Source organism: Pinus tabuliformis, chromosome 5_1, assembly GCF_031772625.1.
Source record: "Pinus tabuliformis cultivar Carrire ecotype Pingquan chromosome 5_1, CPIR1, whole genome shotgun sequence".
Classification (NCBI taxonomy): Eukaryota; Viridiplantae; Streptophyta; class Pinopsida; order Pinales; family Pinaceae; genus Pinus; species Pinus tabuliformis.
In genome coordinates, this window is record NC_142305.1 from 824,823,854 (window position 1) to 824,843,364 (window position 19,511).

Here is a 19,511-nt window from a genome sequence, read left to right on the forward strand (position 1 = left end):
TATCGCTTGTAGTTCGCCTGACTATAGCTTGATGTCTCCCACTTCCGCTCAATTGGCCTGTGTGCACTCATGGCACAGTCATCGTCTGTCAAAACTTCCTTCTCTGCCCGTGCTGGCGTTGCCTTAGTCTCGGAAGACTCTCCTTTACTCTTCTTCCTTGGGCACTGGGTTGCATAATGACCCATCTCCCCACAGCGGAAGCACTTGATCTTGGAGAGATCTTTCTTCTTTCGCTTCTCCTACTTTCCCTTAGATGCTAGGGCCACATCCTCCTCCTCCTGCTGAAATTTGATCCTTTTGCTGCTGCTACCTATCTTTGACTGCCGTCTAATATCTCTTCCTGGTGAAGAGCTGCCCACATCTCGTCCCAAGGTAGGAGAGTCCCTCTGCCCAGGATACTCTGGACAAACACTTCCCAATCTTCTGAGATAGTATTCAGGGCTGTCCTCACCATAAGCTCCTGATCTGGTGTCGCTCCTATAGCAGTCAACTGGTCTTGGACCTCATTCAGTCCTCCGAGGAAGGTGTCAATCGATTGACCCTTATTCATTTGATACGACCTCATCTGGTTCTTGAGTAGCATTCTTCTTTGCACAGAAGTATGTTGGTATAGGTTCTTGAGAGCCTCCCACATCTCAACTGCCGTTTCCTTCTCGGCTATATGTGGTACCACATGATCCTTGACCTCGTTAAGGATAATGCACTTGGCCCTCGCCATCGCCTCTTCGTACTTGTCATTATCATTTGGGTGGACTGGGATAGCTATTGTCTTCAAGGGGAAGTTCTTGACACGATTCTTGTCAAGCACTAATAAGATTCTGGCCTTCTTGACTGCGAAGTTCGATGCTTCATCTAGTCTATCTTGGTCTCTTACCCCGTGTAGTGCCATGATGCTCCTCTACTTCCCTCTTGGAAGTTCTTTGTTCGACTCCTCTGAGTCTCTACTCCCCGTCTGGAAGTTCTCTTCTGGACTCCCTCTGAGTCCTGATTTCCCTTCTGGAAATCCTCCTACCACTTGTCGAGATGCCCCCTACTCTGATCGTCTTGTGCAACTGCACTGCAGATCCGAGTTCCTCGACTAGAAACCCTTGGTAACAACTCCTCTGGCCCTGCTCTGTCAAGTATTGTTCTGACTACAGTACCTCACCAGCTCCACTCTGCAATATTCTTGCAGCCTTCTAGACCCCTGCAACTGCCTCTTTGTGAACTGTGTCAGCCCCTCTCTTCCTTACGCTGGCTCTGCGTCACCCCGGATGGGTTTGCGTCAGCACTAGGATGGCCTGCGTAAGCCCTCTGGCTCTCTGCGTTAGCAACGCTAGCCTCTCTGAGGCTCTGCGCAGTTCCCGGCTTCTTCTGCGTGGCTCTCGCTGGCTCTGCGTCACACTTCCTTGGCTTCTACGCTGCTAGAAACAACTTCTGTCACTTTAGGACAACTGTTGTCTGCTGGTAATAGGTATTGCTCCACTCGGCTGATGTCTTTTAGTCCTCTTGTGATCTGCATTCAGGCTCTTATACCATGTTGAAGTTTCTAACTCTACTTAGCTTAGAAACTCTTCATGCACTTTTTCAGATTTATTCCTACCTACTTGTTATTGTCTTTAACAAGCTATTTACAAAGCAAATACTAAAAATAAGCACCAGTGCATTCTCAACATATTACATATCAGCAACTAAAAGAAACAAGAACAAACACACCACATGACACCATTATTTTTGGACCAATGTCCCCGAAAAACCCAATGCGGGAAAACCAATGCAGCTATCTGAGGGTTTTCTTATTAAGCAATATCAGAGTACAATCTAGGTGTCGTAACTGGCCTACCCAACAGAGAATTTCCTTAGCAGCTATGCATCATAGTTTGAGAGAAATCTCCTGGCTGAAACCCCGGAAAACCTTCCGACAGCTTCTCAGCACAAAACTGCTCCTCTAACCCCAGCGCTTGCCCAATCTGGACTGCTTCAGCTCCTCTCTGTCTCACGTTGGCCCTGCATTAGCCTTTCTTGACCTGCATCAACCCTAGGAGGCCCTGCGTCAGCTCTGGGAGCCTCTGTGTCAGCTACGCTAGCCCCTCTAGTGCTTTGCGTAGCACTTGGTTGCCTCTACGTGGCCCTGTGTGAGCCCTTGCTAGCTCTGCGTCACCCTCCTTGGCTGCTGCGCTGCTCTCCTGGCACAATCTCTGCCTTCTCTGTTCCTCTGTACTCAATGCCCCTCAGCTACTCTCCTGATCACTGATTCTATTTCTCTTAGCAAACCTCGCTCTAGAGAATAGAATGACTGATCATCTGGTGTGCTCTGCAAGTGACCCTCAAGCCTCCTCTTATACTTTTCCTGTTGACATCTCAATGGCCGAGATTAAGTCCCTAATCAACGGCTAAGATTAGATCTGGCTTGATCCATGTCTTTTGGAGAATTCTAACACAGATTCAGATTAATACACATTAATATTTTATTTTCCCTAAGTTTAGACTTGGGGACTCCATTAAAAATATTAATTATTTTAATATCTCCCGATTTGTTTAGAATTTGCCCAAACCTTTTCTGGGTATTGGAGATCTCATGTGCCCCAATCTCTCCACCAAATTTTGTGGCTAGAGCACATCCGATGCTACCCCAAATCAACACTTCCTCTTAGCGAGGACTATGCTCTAGCAATACTCCTCACTGAGTAGTACTCTGATCATCCCGCATCGGTACCTGTGCTGATGCTAGGCCTTCTGCCCAACATCCTCATCTATTGCTGCCTCATCTATTGCTGCCCATGGTTCTGCCACTGCCACTGTTGCATCTGTACGACAACTCCCTCTGCATCCATGCTGTTGTTGGTCCTTTCTCCCAGCACTGCATCTGCACTACACCTCCTCTCATCATGCTGCATTGTGTTGCCCAATACTGCACTGTAACTCAGTTACTAAGAAGTAACTGATCTCCCAACTGACCTCCTTGTTGGGCTAGAAACACCCACTGATGTTGAAGCTCCCTTTGCCGCTGATAATTGCTCCCTCTCTGACCTCTGCGCTGCTGCAACAACTCCCTGCATCTCGCACTGTTGCACACCTCACTGTGCCTTCCTGCACTGGTGCAACACTTGTGCCTCTCGCACTGCTGCAGCCTGCTTAGCTCTGCGCTGTCTTGGGACTCCTGGTCTATAGCTCTCTCTGCTGCTCCATCTGCATCCATCTCTACCCACTCAGCCAGTCCTGCTACACCTCGTCGGGGCTCCCATAGCAAAGTCTAATCCAAGAGGCTGGGTACCTCGAGGATCTTGCCCCTCATCGCTTGTAGTCCGCTTGACCACAGCTCGATGTCTCCCCACTTCCACTCAAGTGGCGTGTGTGTACTCATGGCACAATCATCGTCTGTCAAAACTTCCTTCTCTGCCTATGCTAGCACTGCCTTAGTCTCGGAAGACTCTCCCTTACTCTTCTTCCTTGGGCATTGGGTCGCATAATGACTCATCTCCCCACAGTGGAAGCAATTGATCTTGGAGAGATCTTTCTTCTATCGCTTCTCCTACTTTCCCTTAGATGCTAGGGCCACATCCTCCTCCTCCTATTGAAGTTTGATCCCTTTGCTGCTGCTACCTGTCTTCGACTGCCGTCTGATCTCTTCCTGGCGAAGAGCTGCCCAGATCTCGTCCCAAGGTAGGGGAGTCCCTCTGCCCAGGATACTCTAGAAAAACACTTCCCAATCTTCTAAAACAACATTCAGGGGTGTCCTCACCATAAACTCTTGATCCGGTGTTGCTCCTATAGCAGTCAACTGGTCTCGGATCTCATTCAATCCTTTGAGGAAGGTGTCAATCGATTGACCCTTCTTCATCTGATATGGACCTCATCTAGTTCTCGAGCAGCATTCTTCTCTACACAGAAGTATGCTGGTACAGGTTCTTGAGAGCCTCCCACATCTCAACTGCCGTTTCCTTCTCGGCTATATGTGGTACCACATGATCCTTGACCCCGTCAAGGATAATGCAGTTGGTCCTCACCATCGCCTCTTCGTACTTGTCATTATCGTTTGGGTCGACTGGAATAGCTATTGTCTTCAAGGTGAAGTTCTTGACACGATTCCTGTCAAACACTGATAAGATTCTGGCCTTCCAAACTGCGAAGTTCGACGCTCCGTCCAGTCTATCCTGGTCTCTTACCCCGTGTAGTGCCATGATGCTCCTCTACTTCCCTCCTGGAAGTTCTCTGTTCGACTCCTCTGAGTCTCTACTTCCCATCTGGAAGTTCTCTTTTGGACTCCCTCTGAGTCCTGATTTCCCTCCTGGAAATCCTCTTGCCGCTTGTCGAGATGCCCCCTACTCTGATCGTCTTGTGCAATTGCACTTTTGATCCGGGTTCCTCAGCTAGAAACCCTCAGTAACAACTCCTTTGGCCCTGCTCTATCAGGTACTATTTTGACTACAGTACCTCACCAGCTCCACTCTGCAATATTCCTGCAGCCTTCTAGACCCGAGCAATTGCCTCTCTGTGAACTGTGTCAGCCCCTCTTTGCCTCACGCTGGCTCTGTGTCACCCTGGATGGGTCTGCATCAACCTGGGATGCCCTGTCTTAGCCCTCTAGCCCTCTGTGTCAGCAACGCTGGCCTCTCTCAGGCTCTGCGCAGTTCTTGGCTTCTTCTGCGTGGCTCTGGCTGGCTCTGTGTCACACTTCCTCGGCTTCTTCGCTGCTAGAAACAACTTCTGTCACCTCAGGACAACTGTTTTCTGCTGCTATTGCTCTGCTTGGCTGATGTCTTTTAGTCCTCCTGTGATCTGCAATCAAGCTCTGATACCATGTTGAAGTTTCCAACTCTACTTAGCTTAGAAACCCTTCATGCACTTTTTTTGATTTATTCTTACCTACTTGTTATTTTCTTTAACAAGTTATTTGCAAAGTAAATACTGAAAATAAACACTAGTGCATTCTCAACATATTACATATCAGCAACTAAAAGAAACAAGAACAAACACACCACATGACACTATTTTTGGACCAATGTCCTCGGAAAAACCTAATGCGGGAAAACCAGTGCAACTATCTGAGGGTTTTCTTATTAAGCAATATTAGAGTACAATCTAGGTGCCGTAACTAGCCTACCCAACAGAGAATTTCCTTAGTAGCTATACCTCACAGTTTGAGAGAAATCTCCTGGCTGAAACCCTGGAAAACCCTTCTGGCAGCTCCTCAGCACAAAACTACTCTTGAAACCCCAGCATTTGCCCAATCTGGACTACTTCAGCTCCTGTCTGTCTCACGCTGGCCCTGCGTTAGCCTTTCTTGACCTGCGTCAGCCCCAGGAGGCCCTGCATCAGCTCTGGGAGCCTCTGCGTCAGCTACACTAGCCCCTCTGGTGCTCTGCGCAGCACTTGGCTATCTCTGCGTGGCCCTTCGTGAGCCCTTGCTGGTTCTGCGTCACCCTCCTTGTCTGCTGCGCTACTCGCCCGACACAATCTCTGCCTTCTCCATTCCTCTATACTCAATGCCCCTCAGCTGCTTTCCCGATCATTGATTTTATCTCTCTTAGTAAACCCCGCTCTAGAGAATAGAATGACTAATCATCTGGTGTGCTCTCCAAGTGACCCTTAAGCCTCCTCTTATACTTTTCCTGTTGACATCTCAACGGCCGAGATTAAGTCCCTAATCAACGGCTAAGATTAGATCTGGCTTGATCCATGTCTTTTGGACCATTCTAACACAGATTCATATTAATACACATTAATATTTTATTTTCCCTAAGTTTAGACTTAGGGACTCCATTAAAAATATTAATTATTTTAATATCTCTTGATCTGTTTAGAATCTGCCCAAACCCTTTCTGGGTATTGGAGATTTCATGTGCCCTAACCTCTCCACCAAATTTCGTGGCTAGAGCACATCCGATGCTACCCCAAATCAACACTCCCTCTTAGCGAGGACTATGCTCTAGCAATACTCCTCACTGAGTATTACTCTGATCATCCGACATCGGTACCTGTGCTGATGCTAGGCCTTCCTGCCCAACATCCTCTGCACTACTGCCTCCTGTATTGCTGCCCATGGTTCTGCCACTGCCACTGCTGCATCTGTACGACAACGCCCTCTGCATCCGTGCTACTGATTGTCCTTTCTCCTAGCACTACATCCGCACTGCACCTCCTCTCATCATGCTGCATCATGTTGCCCACTACTACACTGTAACTCAGTTACTGAGAAGTAAGTAACTGATCTCCCAATTGACCTCCCTGTTGGGCTAGAAACAACCACTGATGTTGAAGCTCCCCCTGTTCCTGACAAGTGCTCCCTCTCTCTGACCTCTGCGCTGCTGCAACAACTCCCTGCATCTCGCACCGTTGCACACCTCGCTGTGCTTTCCTGCACTGGTGCAACACTCCTGTGCCTCTCGCACTACTGCAGCCTGCTAGCTTTGCGCTGTCTTTGGACTCCTGCGCTGTAGCTCTCTCTGCCGCTCCATCTGCATCCGTCTCTACCCACTCAGCCAATCCTGCTACACCTCGTCGGGGCTCTCGTAGCAAGGTCTAATCCAAGAGGTTAGGTACCTCGAGGATCCTGCCCCTCATCGCTTGTAGTCCGCCTGACTATAGCTCGATGTCTCCCCACTTTCGCTCAAGTGGCGTTTGTGCACTCATGGCACAGTCATCGTCTGTCAAAACTTCCTTCTCTGCTTGTGCTGTTACTGCCTTAGTCTCGGAAGACTCGGGATTTACAAGGAGCTATGCTGAAGCCTAATCCAAACCTATACTTTTAAGGTTGAAAGGGGCATGCCACTAATTTTGGTCTTGTATGTCAATGATTTATTTCTGACTGGTGCAGACCCTCTCATTTATCAATGCAAGAGGGAGTTGACTTCCGAATTCAAGATGAAGGACCTAGTACTGATCCATTACTTCCTAGGCTTGGAGGTCTGGCAAAAGCCAGGCGAGATTTTCTTTTCTCAAGGGAAATACGTTGTGACGCTCTTATAAAGATGTGGTATGGTGGAATGCAAGTCCGTGTCTACTTCAATGGAACTAAATTTTAAGAAGCTATGTGGAAGTGTTGTTGGTCCCAAATTGCCAAATCCCTTAGAATATAGACAACTTGTGGGGTCCTGATGTTCTTGGTGAACACCCGACTTGACATATGTTTCGTTGTAAATACTTTGAGTCAATTTATGGTTGAGCCTCATCATATACATTGGGTTGCTGCTAAAAATCTCCTGAGATATCTCCGTGATACTATCAATCATGGTCTGAGGTACACTGCTAGGAATTTGAGGGTACACATATTTTGATGTTGACTGGGCTGGCAATGTGGTGGATAGAAAAAGCACGTTGGGATGTTGCTTCTCTTTGGGATCTGCTTCGATTTTGTGGATGAGCAGGAAGCAGAAATCGGTTGCTCTAAGCACTGTCAAGGCCGAATATATTGCAACTAGTATGGACTGTTGTGAATCTATTTGGTTGAGGAATCTCTCCAGTGAACTATTTGAGCATGTACTGGATACCACTGTCATTTATTGCGATAACCAAAGTGGGATTCTCCTTTCAGAGAATCTCGTGTTCCACGACCGCTCCAAGCAAATTGATATCAAGTACCACTTTATCCGGGATATGGTACACTGGGGAGCAATAATGATCCATCACATCAAGACTGATGAACAGGTTTCTGACATCCTCACAAAGCCCTTGGGGAAGGCCAAGTTCTTATTCTTCTAAGATAGACTTGGAGTCGTGGAAAGACCCTCTCATGAGGGTCCCGCTTGAGTTGGACATTGAGCTCTAGGAGCTCCTGGGGTGCTTGGGATACTTCTTCTTGGAGCTATGTGCAACAATAGGGTTAGTGGTTCACCTTCCCCTGTGATACCCCATGATGATATATGTGAGCATAGGGTGAGTGGTTCACTTTCCCCTATGGTTGATGACATATGCATAAGATGAGCGGTTCACCTTCTCCTATGGCATATGAGCAAGATGAGTGGTTCACCTTCTCTTGCGGATGCCCCAACATACATCCTACCCTTGTAGTTTGGGACTCTTGGGAAGGACCTCTCATTTGGCCAATGAGTTGGGAAAAGTGGTTAGGGACCATAGCACTATCGATGGACGCATCGTCTACTGCCATACTCCCTATGTCTAGGATGCATGATGTTCAACAACTTGATCAGGATCAAGTCCGATTGGGGTTCTACCCCTAGTAATGTGGATTGACTTTTGTCAGTGGGAGGAGAGTGGTAGTGTCTTGTGACTCACTCTCAATCGATCCTTCTTATTATCCATGATATCAATCTTCAGCCATAGGACGTGGTCAGTTGGAATGAATCCCTAGTTGAGAGGGAGTGTTAAAAGGTGCAACTAGGGCTAATTCCCCATCCTAGAAGCCCCTCCTTTGATGGCTCTTTTCACATTTGGATTCCTCTTGATGACATCTCCTGCACTTGGAAAATTAGAATTTTTGCACACCGATAAATGCCTCAAAATCAAGTCGGCCCCAGGATGTCCCTCTTTAAGTCGGCCCAATGATGAAGAGACATGACTTTTCGCACACACCAACCACTATAAATATAGCCTCATGTTCACCTCATTTGACACATCACACAACACATTCTCTCTCATCTTCTGATTGGTTCATACCAATGTTGCAAACATCTCAATAACATCCCGATTTTATCTCGAAATCACGATTTTTTGGGCTAGCCGTTGTTAGCCGATTTTTACAGATATTTTTATGGTATCTTAATTTTGCCGATGTTTGCCGATTTTTACCGATAGTTTCCCGATGTTTACGATTTTTTGGTTTTCAAGACCCTTGCTGATTTTATCCCGATGTCGATGTTCACAACATTGGTTCGTACACCCTCTGAGGCAGCTCTTTCTTCCACACGTGCGAATGGTTCCCTGGCTGCTCTGTTTTTTTCCTGCATTGACTTTTCTGCAGCAGACTTTGACTAGCGCTGAGCGAGGACTTTCTGAGGTGATTTGACTGCATTTTGACTTGGAATGGTTCTGTTTGGGTAGGCCACATTCATTGGCACACAAACCAAGGAATTCTGGGCATGTTGAACAGTGTTGATGGCAGGCTGGACTGTTGACTTTGACCGCAGAACGTTGACTTAGTTTGACTGGTTTTTCAACTCTGTTTTGGGCTGCCTTTTGCTTGTTGAAGAGGCCGATTTCTTGGCTGGTTTGACCGAATTGTTTGGAGGTTTGACTACATTTTGACCACTGTTGACTGGACTGTTGTTGACAAACTTCAGAATTGCAGATTTGACAGAGACAGATTTGGATCAGATTGGGCTTCTTGTTTTGGGCATTGTTTCTGGTTGGTCATCTTTCTTTGGATAGTCAAAGTTTTGACTTTGACTTTGTCATCATTGTCAAAATTGGATTTTCTCTCTCCTGAACATTTGATATTTTATAATAAGAAGGATTGATTAAGGGTTTTCCCCTCTGTTACACCGAAACCACTCCTGAGATGTGGGAAACCCGTTCCAATGGTTCCCGCGCTCTCGGGAGCTTTGGAACTGTATGGGAACGTTACCTTTTCAACGAGAGCTGTAATGTGAGCTGGGAAAAGTTCCGGGAGCTTTGAAGACTGATTTTTTGGCTTTCCCTGGGGTTGGGGAATACAAACCCTGTAGAGAAATGCTGAACTGCCCACAAAACATGAGCCTATGTTGAAACCTTCATAGGAAGAAAGGCCGAAGACATCCTTAACACCGATATCCTTAATTGAGAAACTGGAGCAATCTCTTGTTGGGTTAAGGAAGTGTGTGGCACCTCGACTGAAGGGTGATATCTGGAATGTCATGCTGATGAGTATTTCTTTTGTTGTTTATGTATATATATCGCAGAAGATTATGTGTGCATATTGTATGTGGCAGTCAATGCTTAAACATTAGAGTTGTTTTTTCTCTTAAGAGAACTGATAATGAACTTGACATTTTATATATATAAAAGGGAGAGACTCAGGGAGAGACACCCAAAGAATATATTTATAATATAAGAGAGATTATATATTTATTATTTATATATTTAAATTGATTTTAATATTTGAATATTTTGATTCAATATTAATTTTGATTATTATATAAATTGTATAATTAAAAAAATATTTTTATATTTTCAATTTTTTTATTATATAATATTACCGCTCTTGATTAGCCGTTTCTTGTAAATTTTGGGGAAACCTCTAGCCATTTCGGACACCCCTAACCAAGATCCCAAAGTTCCCACGTTTTAGAAACTCATGCAACATAGGTTTTCCCCCTCTGGGGTTTTTCCTTGGCTTTAGCCAAATGTTGGTGTTCTCTTGTCTTGACTTGTCTTCTGCGTTTATTGTTTATATTCTATCGACAGTTACTGTCAATGTGAATTAATGGTTTATGTGATTGCTATTGGAAATTAAAGTTGAATTGTCATTGGGCTAATAAAAGGACATTGAAGTAATTGTTACAAACATAGAACATACCATGAAAGGCAAAAAAGAGATGGAAAACCTCACATTGAACTTGTCCCTAAACTATTTCCTCCCAAAAGATATTAGACTAAGCTTGGAGGGGAACTCTCACACTTCCAACCAAGCCTCTAGCAAATGAAATTTTTTCGTGGATCATAACAGGGGATGAACTTTTGCTTTTGGTCTTGTGGGAGCTAGAATCATAGAACTTATGGCATCAAATGACTGGGCTTAAATGTTTTTCTTGTGGAATAACTTTAGGCAAATTTGAATAAGAAAATGGAACAACTATCCAGGATAAGTTTTTAAGTGGACTGTTCATGACCAAGTCTCTGATGTAGTTCAATTGATTTTTTATTTTTGGAGATTACAGATTCTATATTGTGAGTATTTTCTAGCTGGTTGATCAATAGGATAGTTTTTGCCAGGAATTATTTTTCCATGCATAGCTAGAGTCATAGTTTAGCTTAGATATGCAGAAGGTTATGTTGTATAATAACATAATTTCTAATGCTAGGAGTTTGATAAGATTAGTGATATCTTCTTACAAACTGTTGATGATACTTCTGATTTGTAAGGTTAGACCAGAACATATATTGCTTCTTTGATTTTGGTGTTTTCCAGGTTTCATATCAGGAAATAATAAAAGTTCTTGGCAAAGAAAAGATGAGCAGCACGGTTCAACATTTTACTGATATGTATCTACGTCTGTCTAAATTACGATCAAATGGGCAACTTACAGAAAATGATTGCATACGTGTGAGAATCTGTGAGGGGCGATTTGCATTGTTAATACGAGAGGTGGGCCAGTCACACACATTTCTTCTTCCGTTTTGGTTTTTCTTCAGTTGTTTGTTGGAGATACTGAGCAAGATTTGGTTTGCAGCAGAATTTGGCTATCTGTAATATCTTTGTTTGATTCCAAAACAAAATTCTAAAATGGTTTTTATGCTTGCCTTTTGTATTTGCTTGTGAGATAGCCAATCAGAGAAGGAAATTTTATCGTACAGCCTAAAGTGGACTTTGACATCAGTGTGAGGACTGTTGCTGGACTTCTAAATCTTGGGTAAGTAATAAGTTCGCTTTCCTTCTATTAAAGATTTACACTGCATTGGTTCTTGTGTTCATTCCCTTTATCAACTGTGACATTGATAGCAATTAATGATGCTTAGTGACATTACAGATTATGCTATGTAGGAATTTTTTTTCCATGTACACAATTTTATTTTCTCTCTCTCTCTTTAATCCATAGGCTGTAGGTTTCAGTTATCTACAGTTCCTGGTATAGCCTCAAGTAATTAACTCATGAAATGTCAAATTGTGACCATACCTAACAGTAATTTCTATATATACAATATATATTTAAAGCATTTCTCATGTAGAAGGCAAGGTGTGCATGGCGCAAACCACATTACACATTCAGCTTGCAGCCAGGGTTCAAAAGCCTCTGAGTTATCCTGAGTTTTCTGAGATTTTCTAGGTCACTGAGTTTTCCAAGTTTTTGCTGAGTTTTTCCAGAGTTTTCTGATTTCCTGAGTTGATGAACCCCACTGAGTTTTTCGAAAGTATAAATTTTGTAACGTTGCTTGCTACAAACTCTTTGATACAAATGTGAATACGTTTATTTTGTTTGAGGTTTGCTTCTATACGGTATCTCCAGCATTTTCTGAAGGCCAAAGTTTCCAGTATCCTCACGGAAACTCTCCTGGGCTGACCTGTTAGTTTTCAAAATTTGTCTGTTACTTGCAAGATTTTGCTGCTTTCTACCCAAGAGCCATTTTAAGCAAGCATTTGTATTGCTAAATAATAATTGCTTCTCAAAAATGGTCTTATGTTCAGACTTTCTGCTAATCCCTGTGTTACCCACCAATTTGGGTAACTCCATAGAACAAAACTTTTCCCTTGCATTTGACAGCCAGCCGATCAGCCAGACAACCAGTAGCCCCTGCCAGCCACCATTAGTTGATGATGTGCCATGTGCCTCTGCCATTTGCATCAGCCATGTGCTTCTCACCCATCCGGCATTAGCACTTGGATGAAGATGGGCTGCCATTCAAAAGGTACTTTGATCATTTTGCAATCGGGTGCTTATACTTGTTTATTTTTGGGCATTTAATACGGATAATGGGTTGATCTGGATTCTGGAAGATTGATAGACCTCAACCATATTCTTGTTCTCTCACCTCACTAGGGTGTGAAATTTTCACTATTTTCTTGGAAATACTGAGAGGAGGGTGAATCAATATTTCCTTCTTTAGTTATTAATGATTAAATATTCAGAGCATCAACAGTAAATCAGAAAACATGAACCATCACATCAAGAAGAGTATACAAGAATTGGCTCAACAGTAAGCTCAGTTATGTATGATGTACATATAACAATTTACCAGGTAAACCTGGAAAGAAGTACAAGACTAAAGATATGCAGACTAAGCCTGCAGGAGCCTTCAGTCTCCTTTAGATTCAATCAATTTTCCCACTGCTGCTACTTTCTCTGTCTTCAATTACTTCTTCTGTCCTTGCTGCTTCTGCTGCTACACCCATTGTCTGCAATCACTGCTTCTGCTGCTACTATTGTCACATCCACTACTGTAACAGCCTACTGCCACCTTTGCATTTCACTGTTCTGAACCTGTCACCGCTTCCACAGCTATCCACTGATACAGTCACTGCTATTACTACAGCCCACAGCTGATCTTTTCTGCCACTGCTATCAACATCTGCCACTACATAATTCAGACTGCTACAACTTTCATACATCATCATCACACTGTCATCATTGTCACTGTTCCTTTTGTCCAGACATTATCTCTGTCACTTGTTAAAGTCACAGGATACTCTGCTCATCTGTGGGTTACTGCCAAAAATAATATTGCTTCTATCATCTTTGCTGCTCACTACTGCTGTCCCATCTGCTCCCACATGTCTCTACAAGAGATATCAAGCCACAGTCTCACTGTCTTGTAGATCACTTCTTCTCAGTCCATCTGTCACAATATGCAAGTCACAAATGTCGGCTGTAGGTGAGGGGTTTTGGCACAATGTAATAGGTCACTGCAATATAAGGTTACTGTAGTTGTTATATCAGAATCATAGATCATCAAGAGCATTGTTATGTATATTTAGGTCCCTGTTATCTCAGGCCACTCACTGTGTTAGGGTCACTGGCATGTCAACCCTTTGTCATACATCTCTTACTCCCACACAAATGCCACTTGCTGTCATAAGGTCACACAATCACTGTTTCAAGGTTACAAAAGCTTCACAGTTTAATAGGCCTGTGCTTCTACAAACATTCCCACAACCGCTGCTACAGGACACATCAATATTTCATCCCAGTGATCAGGGCTTCAACAATATCACTATTCCCTTTTGAATGTCAACAAAACACAGTTATGCCACTGTTTATTACTGCTGCCAAACCAGGGAGTGTTTCACAGGTTGTCGTTATATTATAGGTTATTGCCATTCATTGTCATACTGCCAAACACGACTACTTCCATATGCCATCAGTCACTGTTTATCATTGCTAAACTCTAATCTCTATTATGCATCCCAACAAAGCATACAATATCTACAGCCTTCCAAACCCTAGCTCCACAAACTTCTTGTTCAAACAACAATTCTAAATTCTGGGCATAAATGTTATAGTTAGGACACCATATAGGTTACTGCCATGCTGAAGGTACATTCACATATGCTGCCACATACTGAGAACACCAGTCACCAGGATCACTGTCACGTAATTTTATTATCTCAACCTCACTGTGTTAATTATCATACCCATTGTCAGTCTTCAAGGTTACAGTAGTTATAGCTGGTGCCAACGCATATTCCAGATACAGTACCCCAGTTCCCTTGTTCATTAATGACAAGGATATCTATCATCAACAAGTTCTGAACTTCAAATGTTGCTTCAAGTCTTCCATATCATATGTCTAAATAGCTGCAACCCAAAGGTTGGCTTCAATGCAGCTGTAAGTGTTAAAATTCTTGTCATTAGATGGAGCCACAGGCTTGTAGGAATTGTTATAATACAAGTTCGCCAACTGTTATTCCTTAGGGCAGAAACCTCTGAAAGTGCTCTAATCCGAATGTCTCAGGAGGAGAACCCTTGACACCTTTCAAACTGCTTTAAAAAATGCCGCAATCTTTGACATGCAGATCTTTCAGCTGCAACTTCAAGGAGTGAGCCGCAACAACAAGTGAGACAGTTTGGATCATACAACTCTTGGTTCTTTTCAACAACAGCAACCTATATCAATTTGTGCTCTTTGCAAATAAAAAAGGGTCTAAGCTACACGAGATATTACAGTGAACCACAAGTCCTTTCTAGTCTAGAGATGTTATGGGATAGATAAGAGTCGTGTCTCCACAATGGGTACTTCTTCTCGCTGGTAAGAGGAGGCCGCAGAATTTGGGAGTAAAAACAATGAGATGCTCCAATTTATCCCAACCACCTTCAGTCAACCAAAGCAGGGCTGCAAACAAAAGTCACTTCATTTCCATGAGGTAATTAACAAGTCTAGGTGTTGATCTAGATAAGAAACCTTCCTCCAACAAGTCAACGAACATGCTCCAATCAATCACAAATGTTATGCAAAAGGATGTTGAAATTTGGTACCGGAGGATAGGTGGTTCCCTTAGGCTTTGATCTTTGGCCTAGGGAAAAGTGTCCAAAAGAATTTAATTTTTCTCCTAAAGTGACTTTATAATTTTATAAAGTTAAATTTAATTTAAAAGTGACTTTAAGTGATAAAGTTACTAAGTCTAATTTTAAAGTGACTTTTATAAAGTCAATGAAAAATTAGAAAGGAAAAGTGACTTTGGAAATAAATGACTAAGTGGGTCTTTATTAAAGTGGGGTGAATTAAAAAATAAAAAGTGAGATTTAAATGAGCATTTAATCTCAGCCATTGATCTAAATCTATTTCAGCCATTGGATTTAGAGATCACCCAAAAGTCACTTGGAGTTATATTAAGGGAGGAAAAGGAGGAAAAGATCACATTCGATTCAATTTTTTCATGAGCAGATTGGGAGAAGGAGAGCAAGAGAGCAAGAGAGATTTCTGAGCAGGGAGGAGAAGGAAACAGCAGCTTGGCACACATTCCAAGGCAGCAGTTGAGCAGATTTGTACAGCTGATTCAGCACACAGTGAAAGGCAGATTTTGGCACGATTTTCGAGGAGAGGTTTGCACAAAAATCGAGGAGCAGTTTGCTGGTTTTTCTGCATGCAAAACGAGGGCCATACAGCAGCATTTAATGCTGAAAGTGGGCACAAAAATCGAGGAGACCGTACAACATTTATTGCTGTCCTGTTTGTTGTAATTTCCAATTTGCTATGAAGCATGGGAAAAGAGATAAGTTGTAAATTTGCTTGCTGAAAATTTCTCACTGTAAAAGGCAATTTTCAGAAATAAAGAAGAGCTCTCAAACTGGTTTTCCCCAAGAGTTGTAAAGGGTTTTTCCAGGGTCACATTGACAAAAAATCTCAGTGTTTAAATGTGTTTTAATGGCTGTTTATTACTGCTGATTTTTATTTCTGCAATTTCCAGCATTCTGTAAAATTTCCAGAATTTGTGTTTTCAGCAAATTTATTTTTTTCAGCTTGTTAAATGTATGGTTATGGGAAATGGCATTTAACTATATGGGAGAAATAAGGAGAAACTGAAAACCAGGGTGGGAAAACAGAAATTTCTACATGGTATCAGAGCTTGAGTGCTGAAGGGCAGTTTGGGACAGCAAAAGGAAAAATTACAGTGGCTGATTTTTCACTGAGAAAATTCCAGCAAGCTGATTTTTTCATAAACAACAGTTTTATCTTTACTACAATAGTGCTATTTTTCAGTTTTAGGACAACAGGATGTCATTGGGATTGAGGGTGGAGGATAGGCTGGATGGGCATATAAATTATAGCGTTTGGAAGGAGAGAATGCAGAGTATCTTTGAGGAGGCAGAAGTCTGGGATATCATGGTGCATACCACACAGAACCCTGTTGTTGTGCCTATTGATGCTACTCAGTTGACAGCTTATAATAAAAAGAACAACAAGGGTAAGAGGCTGATTCTAGACGGAATCAAAGACCATTGCATTCCTCATGTGAGAGGAAAGAGCAATGCCCATGAGATGTGGACAGCATTGTCCAATCTCTACCAGAGTACCAATGAGAACCGGAAGATGGTCCTGAAGGAAAAGCTGAAGAACATTAAGATGGGTAATGATAGTGCAGCTGGATATCTCACAAAGATTACTAATGTGAGAGATGAGTTGGCAGCGATTGGAGAGGCCATTCCACCCACTGAGTTGGTGCAGATTGCAGTGAATGGCCTCCCCCGTTCATGGTTGAAATTTGCTGATGGGGTTTGTGCACGTGAGACCCTTCCCACATGGGAGAGGTTTTGGGATGATTGCATTCAGACAGAGATCAGGAAAGGTCAGCTTGGGGCAGCCAAGCCAGTTGAGCAGGTTGAGGATGTAGCACTGGTGGCAGGAGGCAAGAAAGGCAAAGGGGAGAAGCAGGCTTCCACAAGCAGTGGTGGGGGCAAAGGCAAAGGTAAAGGTAAACAGGGGAACACACAGAAGGACTATTCCAAGGTGAAGTGTTGGAATTGTCAAAAGATGGGACACTATGCAGTTGTGTGTCCGGAGAAGAAGAAGAAGAAGGGGAAGAACCAGGACGTGGCAGCTTCAGCAGAGATTGAGGACTTTGCTGGTCGTTTTGACCGAGAGTTTGCGTTCACTACGTGTGAGTCCTCTAGTGCAGGATCACCTGCCACACAAGTTCAGAGGGAGCATGCTTTTCCCTCGATTAGCGGAGCATCTTCAGGTATCTGGTATGTGGACAGTGGGGCTTCACGTCATATGACAGGAGCCCGTGAGTACTTCTAAGAGCTTTCAGAGAGGCACTGATATTGAGGTAGTACTCGGTGATGACAGAGTTATTAGAGCAGTCGCGGTGGGGACAGTGACATTTCAGAGGGAGTCCAAAACTCCCTTGAAGGTGTCAGAGGTTCTTTATGTGCCAGGGATGAGGAAGAACCTCATATCCGTCTCAGCGTTGGAGGACAGAGGATATGAGGTACTGTTCAGGGGAGGACAGGTGTTGATGTATCCCAGGGGCACTCCAGCTGATTCAGCTAGAGTGATAGGTGTACGCCATGCAAAGGTGTACAAGTTTGCATTCCAGCCCCTTTTGGCGAGCAGTAGTACCGACAGCAGAGCTAGCAGTTCTGAGCTGTGTGAGATTTGGCACCGCAGGATGGGACATATGTATCATGGAGCCTTGAGGACATTGCGGGAGATCACTACAGGTGTGCCAGATTTCAGTACTGATCACTTTGATACTTGCAGAGGTTGTGCGATGGGCAAATTTCCCAAATCCCCTTTTCCCAGCAGTGACAGCAGAGCGACGGGGATACTTGACTTGATTCATTCCGATGTGAGCGGTCGTATGTCTCATGTTTCCTTGAGTGGATATGAGTACTATGTTTTATTCATTGATTATCACTCCAGGAGGACCTGGATTTATTTTTTGAAGACCAAGAGTGAGGTCTTCAAGCGGTTTCAGGAGTTCAGAGCTCTTGTGGAGACTCAGACAAGTCGAAAGATCAAGTCCTTGAGGTCGGACAATGGAGGAGAGTACACCCTTGGAGAGTTTGTTGACTATTGTGCGGAGGCAGGCATTAGGAGGGAGTTCACTGTTCCTTACAACCCCCAGCAGAACGGGTTGCGGAGAGGAAGAACAGATCCATCATAGGGGCTGCCAAAGCCATGTTACATGATCAGGGGTTGCCATTGTTCTTGTGGGCAGAGGCCTGCAACACCGCTGTTTACTTGCAGAACAGGAGTCCGCATCGTGCCTTGGGGCACATGACTCCGGAGGAGGCTTTCTCTGGGAAGAAGCCTGATATTGGTCATCTTCATATCTTTGGATGCATTACATACTCCTATATACCCAAGGAGAAGAGGACCAAACTAGAGCCCACCGTAGAGAAGGGTATCTTTGTGGGCTACAGTGAGACCTCAAAGGCCTTTCGGATTTACATTCCTGCACAGAGGAGAGTTGTTGTCAGACGGGATGTGAAGTTCGAGGAGGACAGGGCCTTTAGGAGGTCATGGGAGTTAGAGTATCTGGATCAGCCAGACCCTCAGCAGCAGTTGAGTCAGCCGCAGGGATCCAGTGGGCAGGGATCAGGAGGATCCGGAGGTACATCTATGAGGATGTCAGGTCCGTCAGTGAGCAGTGGCTCGCCGAGCCAGAAGGGTGGTGCTCCGGGTAGCATGCAGAGCAGTTCACTAGGGAGTCCACTGATGGACAGTTCACACGGTACCTCAGCTTCTACAGGTTCAGGTGCAGGCAGGAGGACAGCAGACAGACAGTCAGGAGTTCAGGCTCCTGATGGTGATGAGGAGGAGGAGTTTCATTCTCCTATGGGAGAAGCATGCTCAGGGAAGAGAAAGCCCAAGTGGCTTCAGGACACCTTGAGAGATGCCACATCTGTTGCTGAGCCGAAGAGGCCAGTCAGAGAGAGTAGACCACCTGAGAGGTTTTGTAGCTATATGGCGATGGTTACCAGCATCCTTGACTCTGAGCCTTCTAGCTATGAGGAGGCAGCTAGCCAGCAGGTCTGGAGAGAGGCCATGCAGGAGGAGTATTCTTCTATCATGAAGAATGATGTTTGGGAGGTAGTGCCGAGGCCTGAGGGCAAATCCGTGGTTACTTCCAGATGGCTTTACAAGGTAAAGCATGCTGCAGATGGCAGCATTGAGAAATTCAAAGCGAGGTTTGTGGCTAGAGGGTTCTCCCAGGTAGAGGGAGTTGATTATGAGGAGACCTTCGCTCCTGTGGCTCGATATACTTCGATCCGCTCCATTATATCGATAGCAGCAGAGATGGGTTGGAAGATCCACTAGATGGATGTGAAGACCGCATTTCTCAATGGCTTCATACAGGAGGAGGTGTACATTGAGCAACCACAGGGCTTTGAGGTGCATGGGAAGGAGTCCCATGTGTGCAGACTGAAGAAGGCCCTTTATGGCCTGAAGCAAGCTCCCAGAGCTTGGTACTCCAAGATAGATACATATTTGCA

The 19,511-nt window shown here is 44.2% G+C and overlaps 1 protein-coding gene across 3 annotated transcripts in view; it reads left to right on the forward strand.

Moving 5' to 3' along the window:
• Positions 1-19,511, forward strand: part of LOC149167450 (P-loop containing nucleoside triphosphate hydrolases superfamily protein) — a 428,107-nt gene that overhangs the window by 228,964 nt on the left and 179,632 nt on the right. For all 3 annotated transcript variants that reach the window (XM_089432992.1, XM_089432993.1, XM_089432994.1), the window contains exons 20-21: positions 11,045-11,221; positions 11,401-11,486. In XM_089432992.1, the coding sequence (XP_089289118.1) occupies positions 11,045-11,221; positions 11,401-11,486 (263 nt within the window). The remainder of the gene's footprint in view (positions 1-11,044; positions 11,222-11,400; positions 11,487-19,511) is intronic.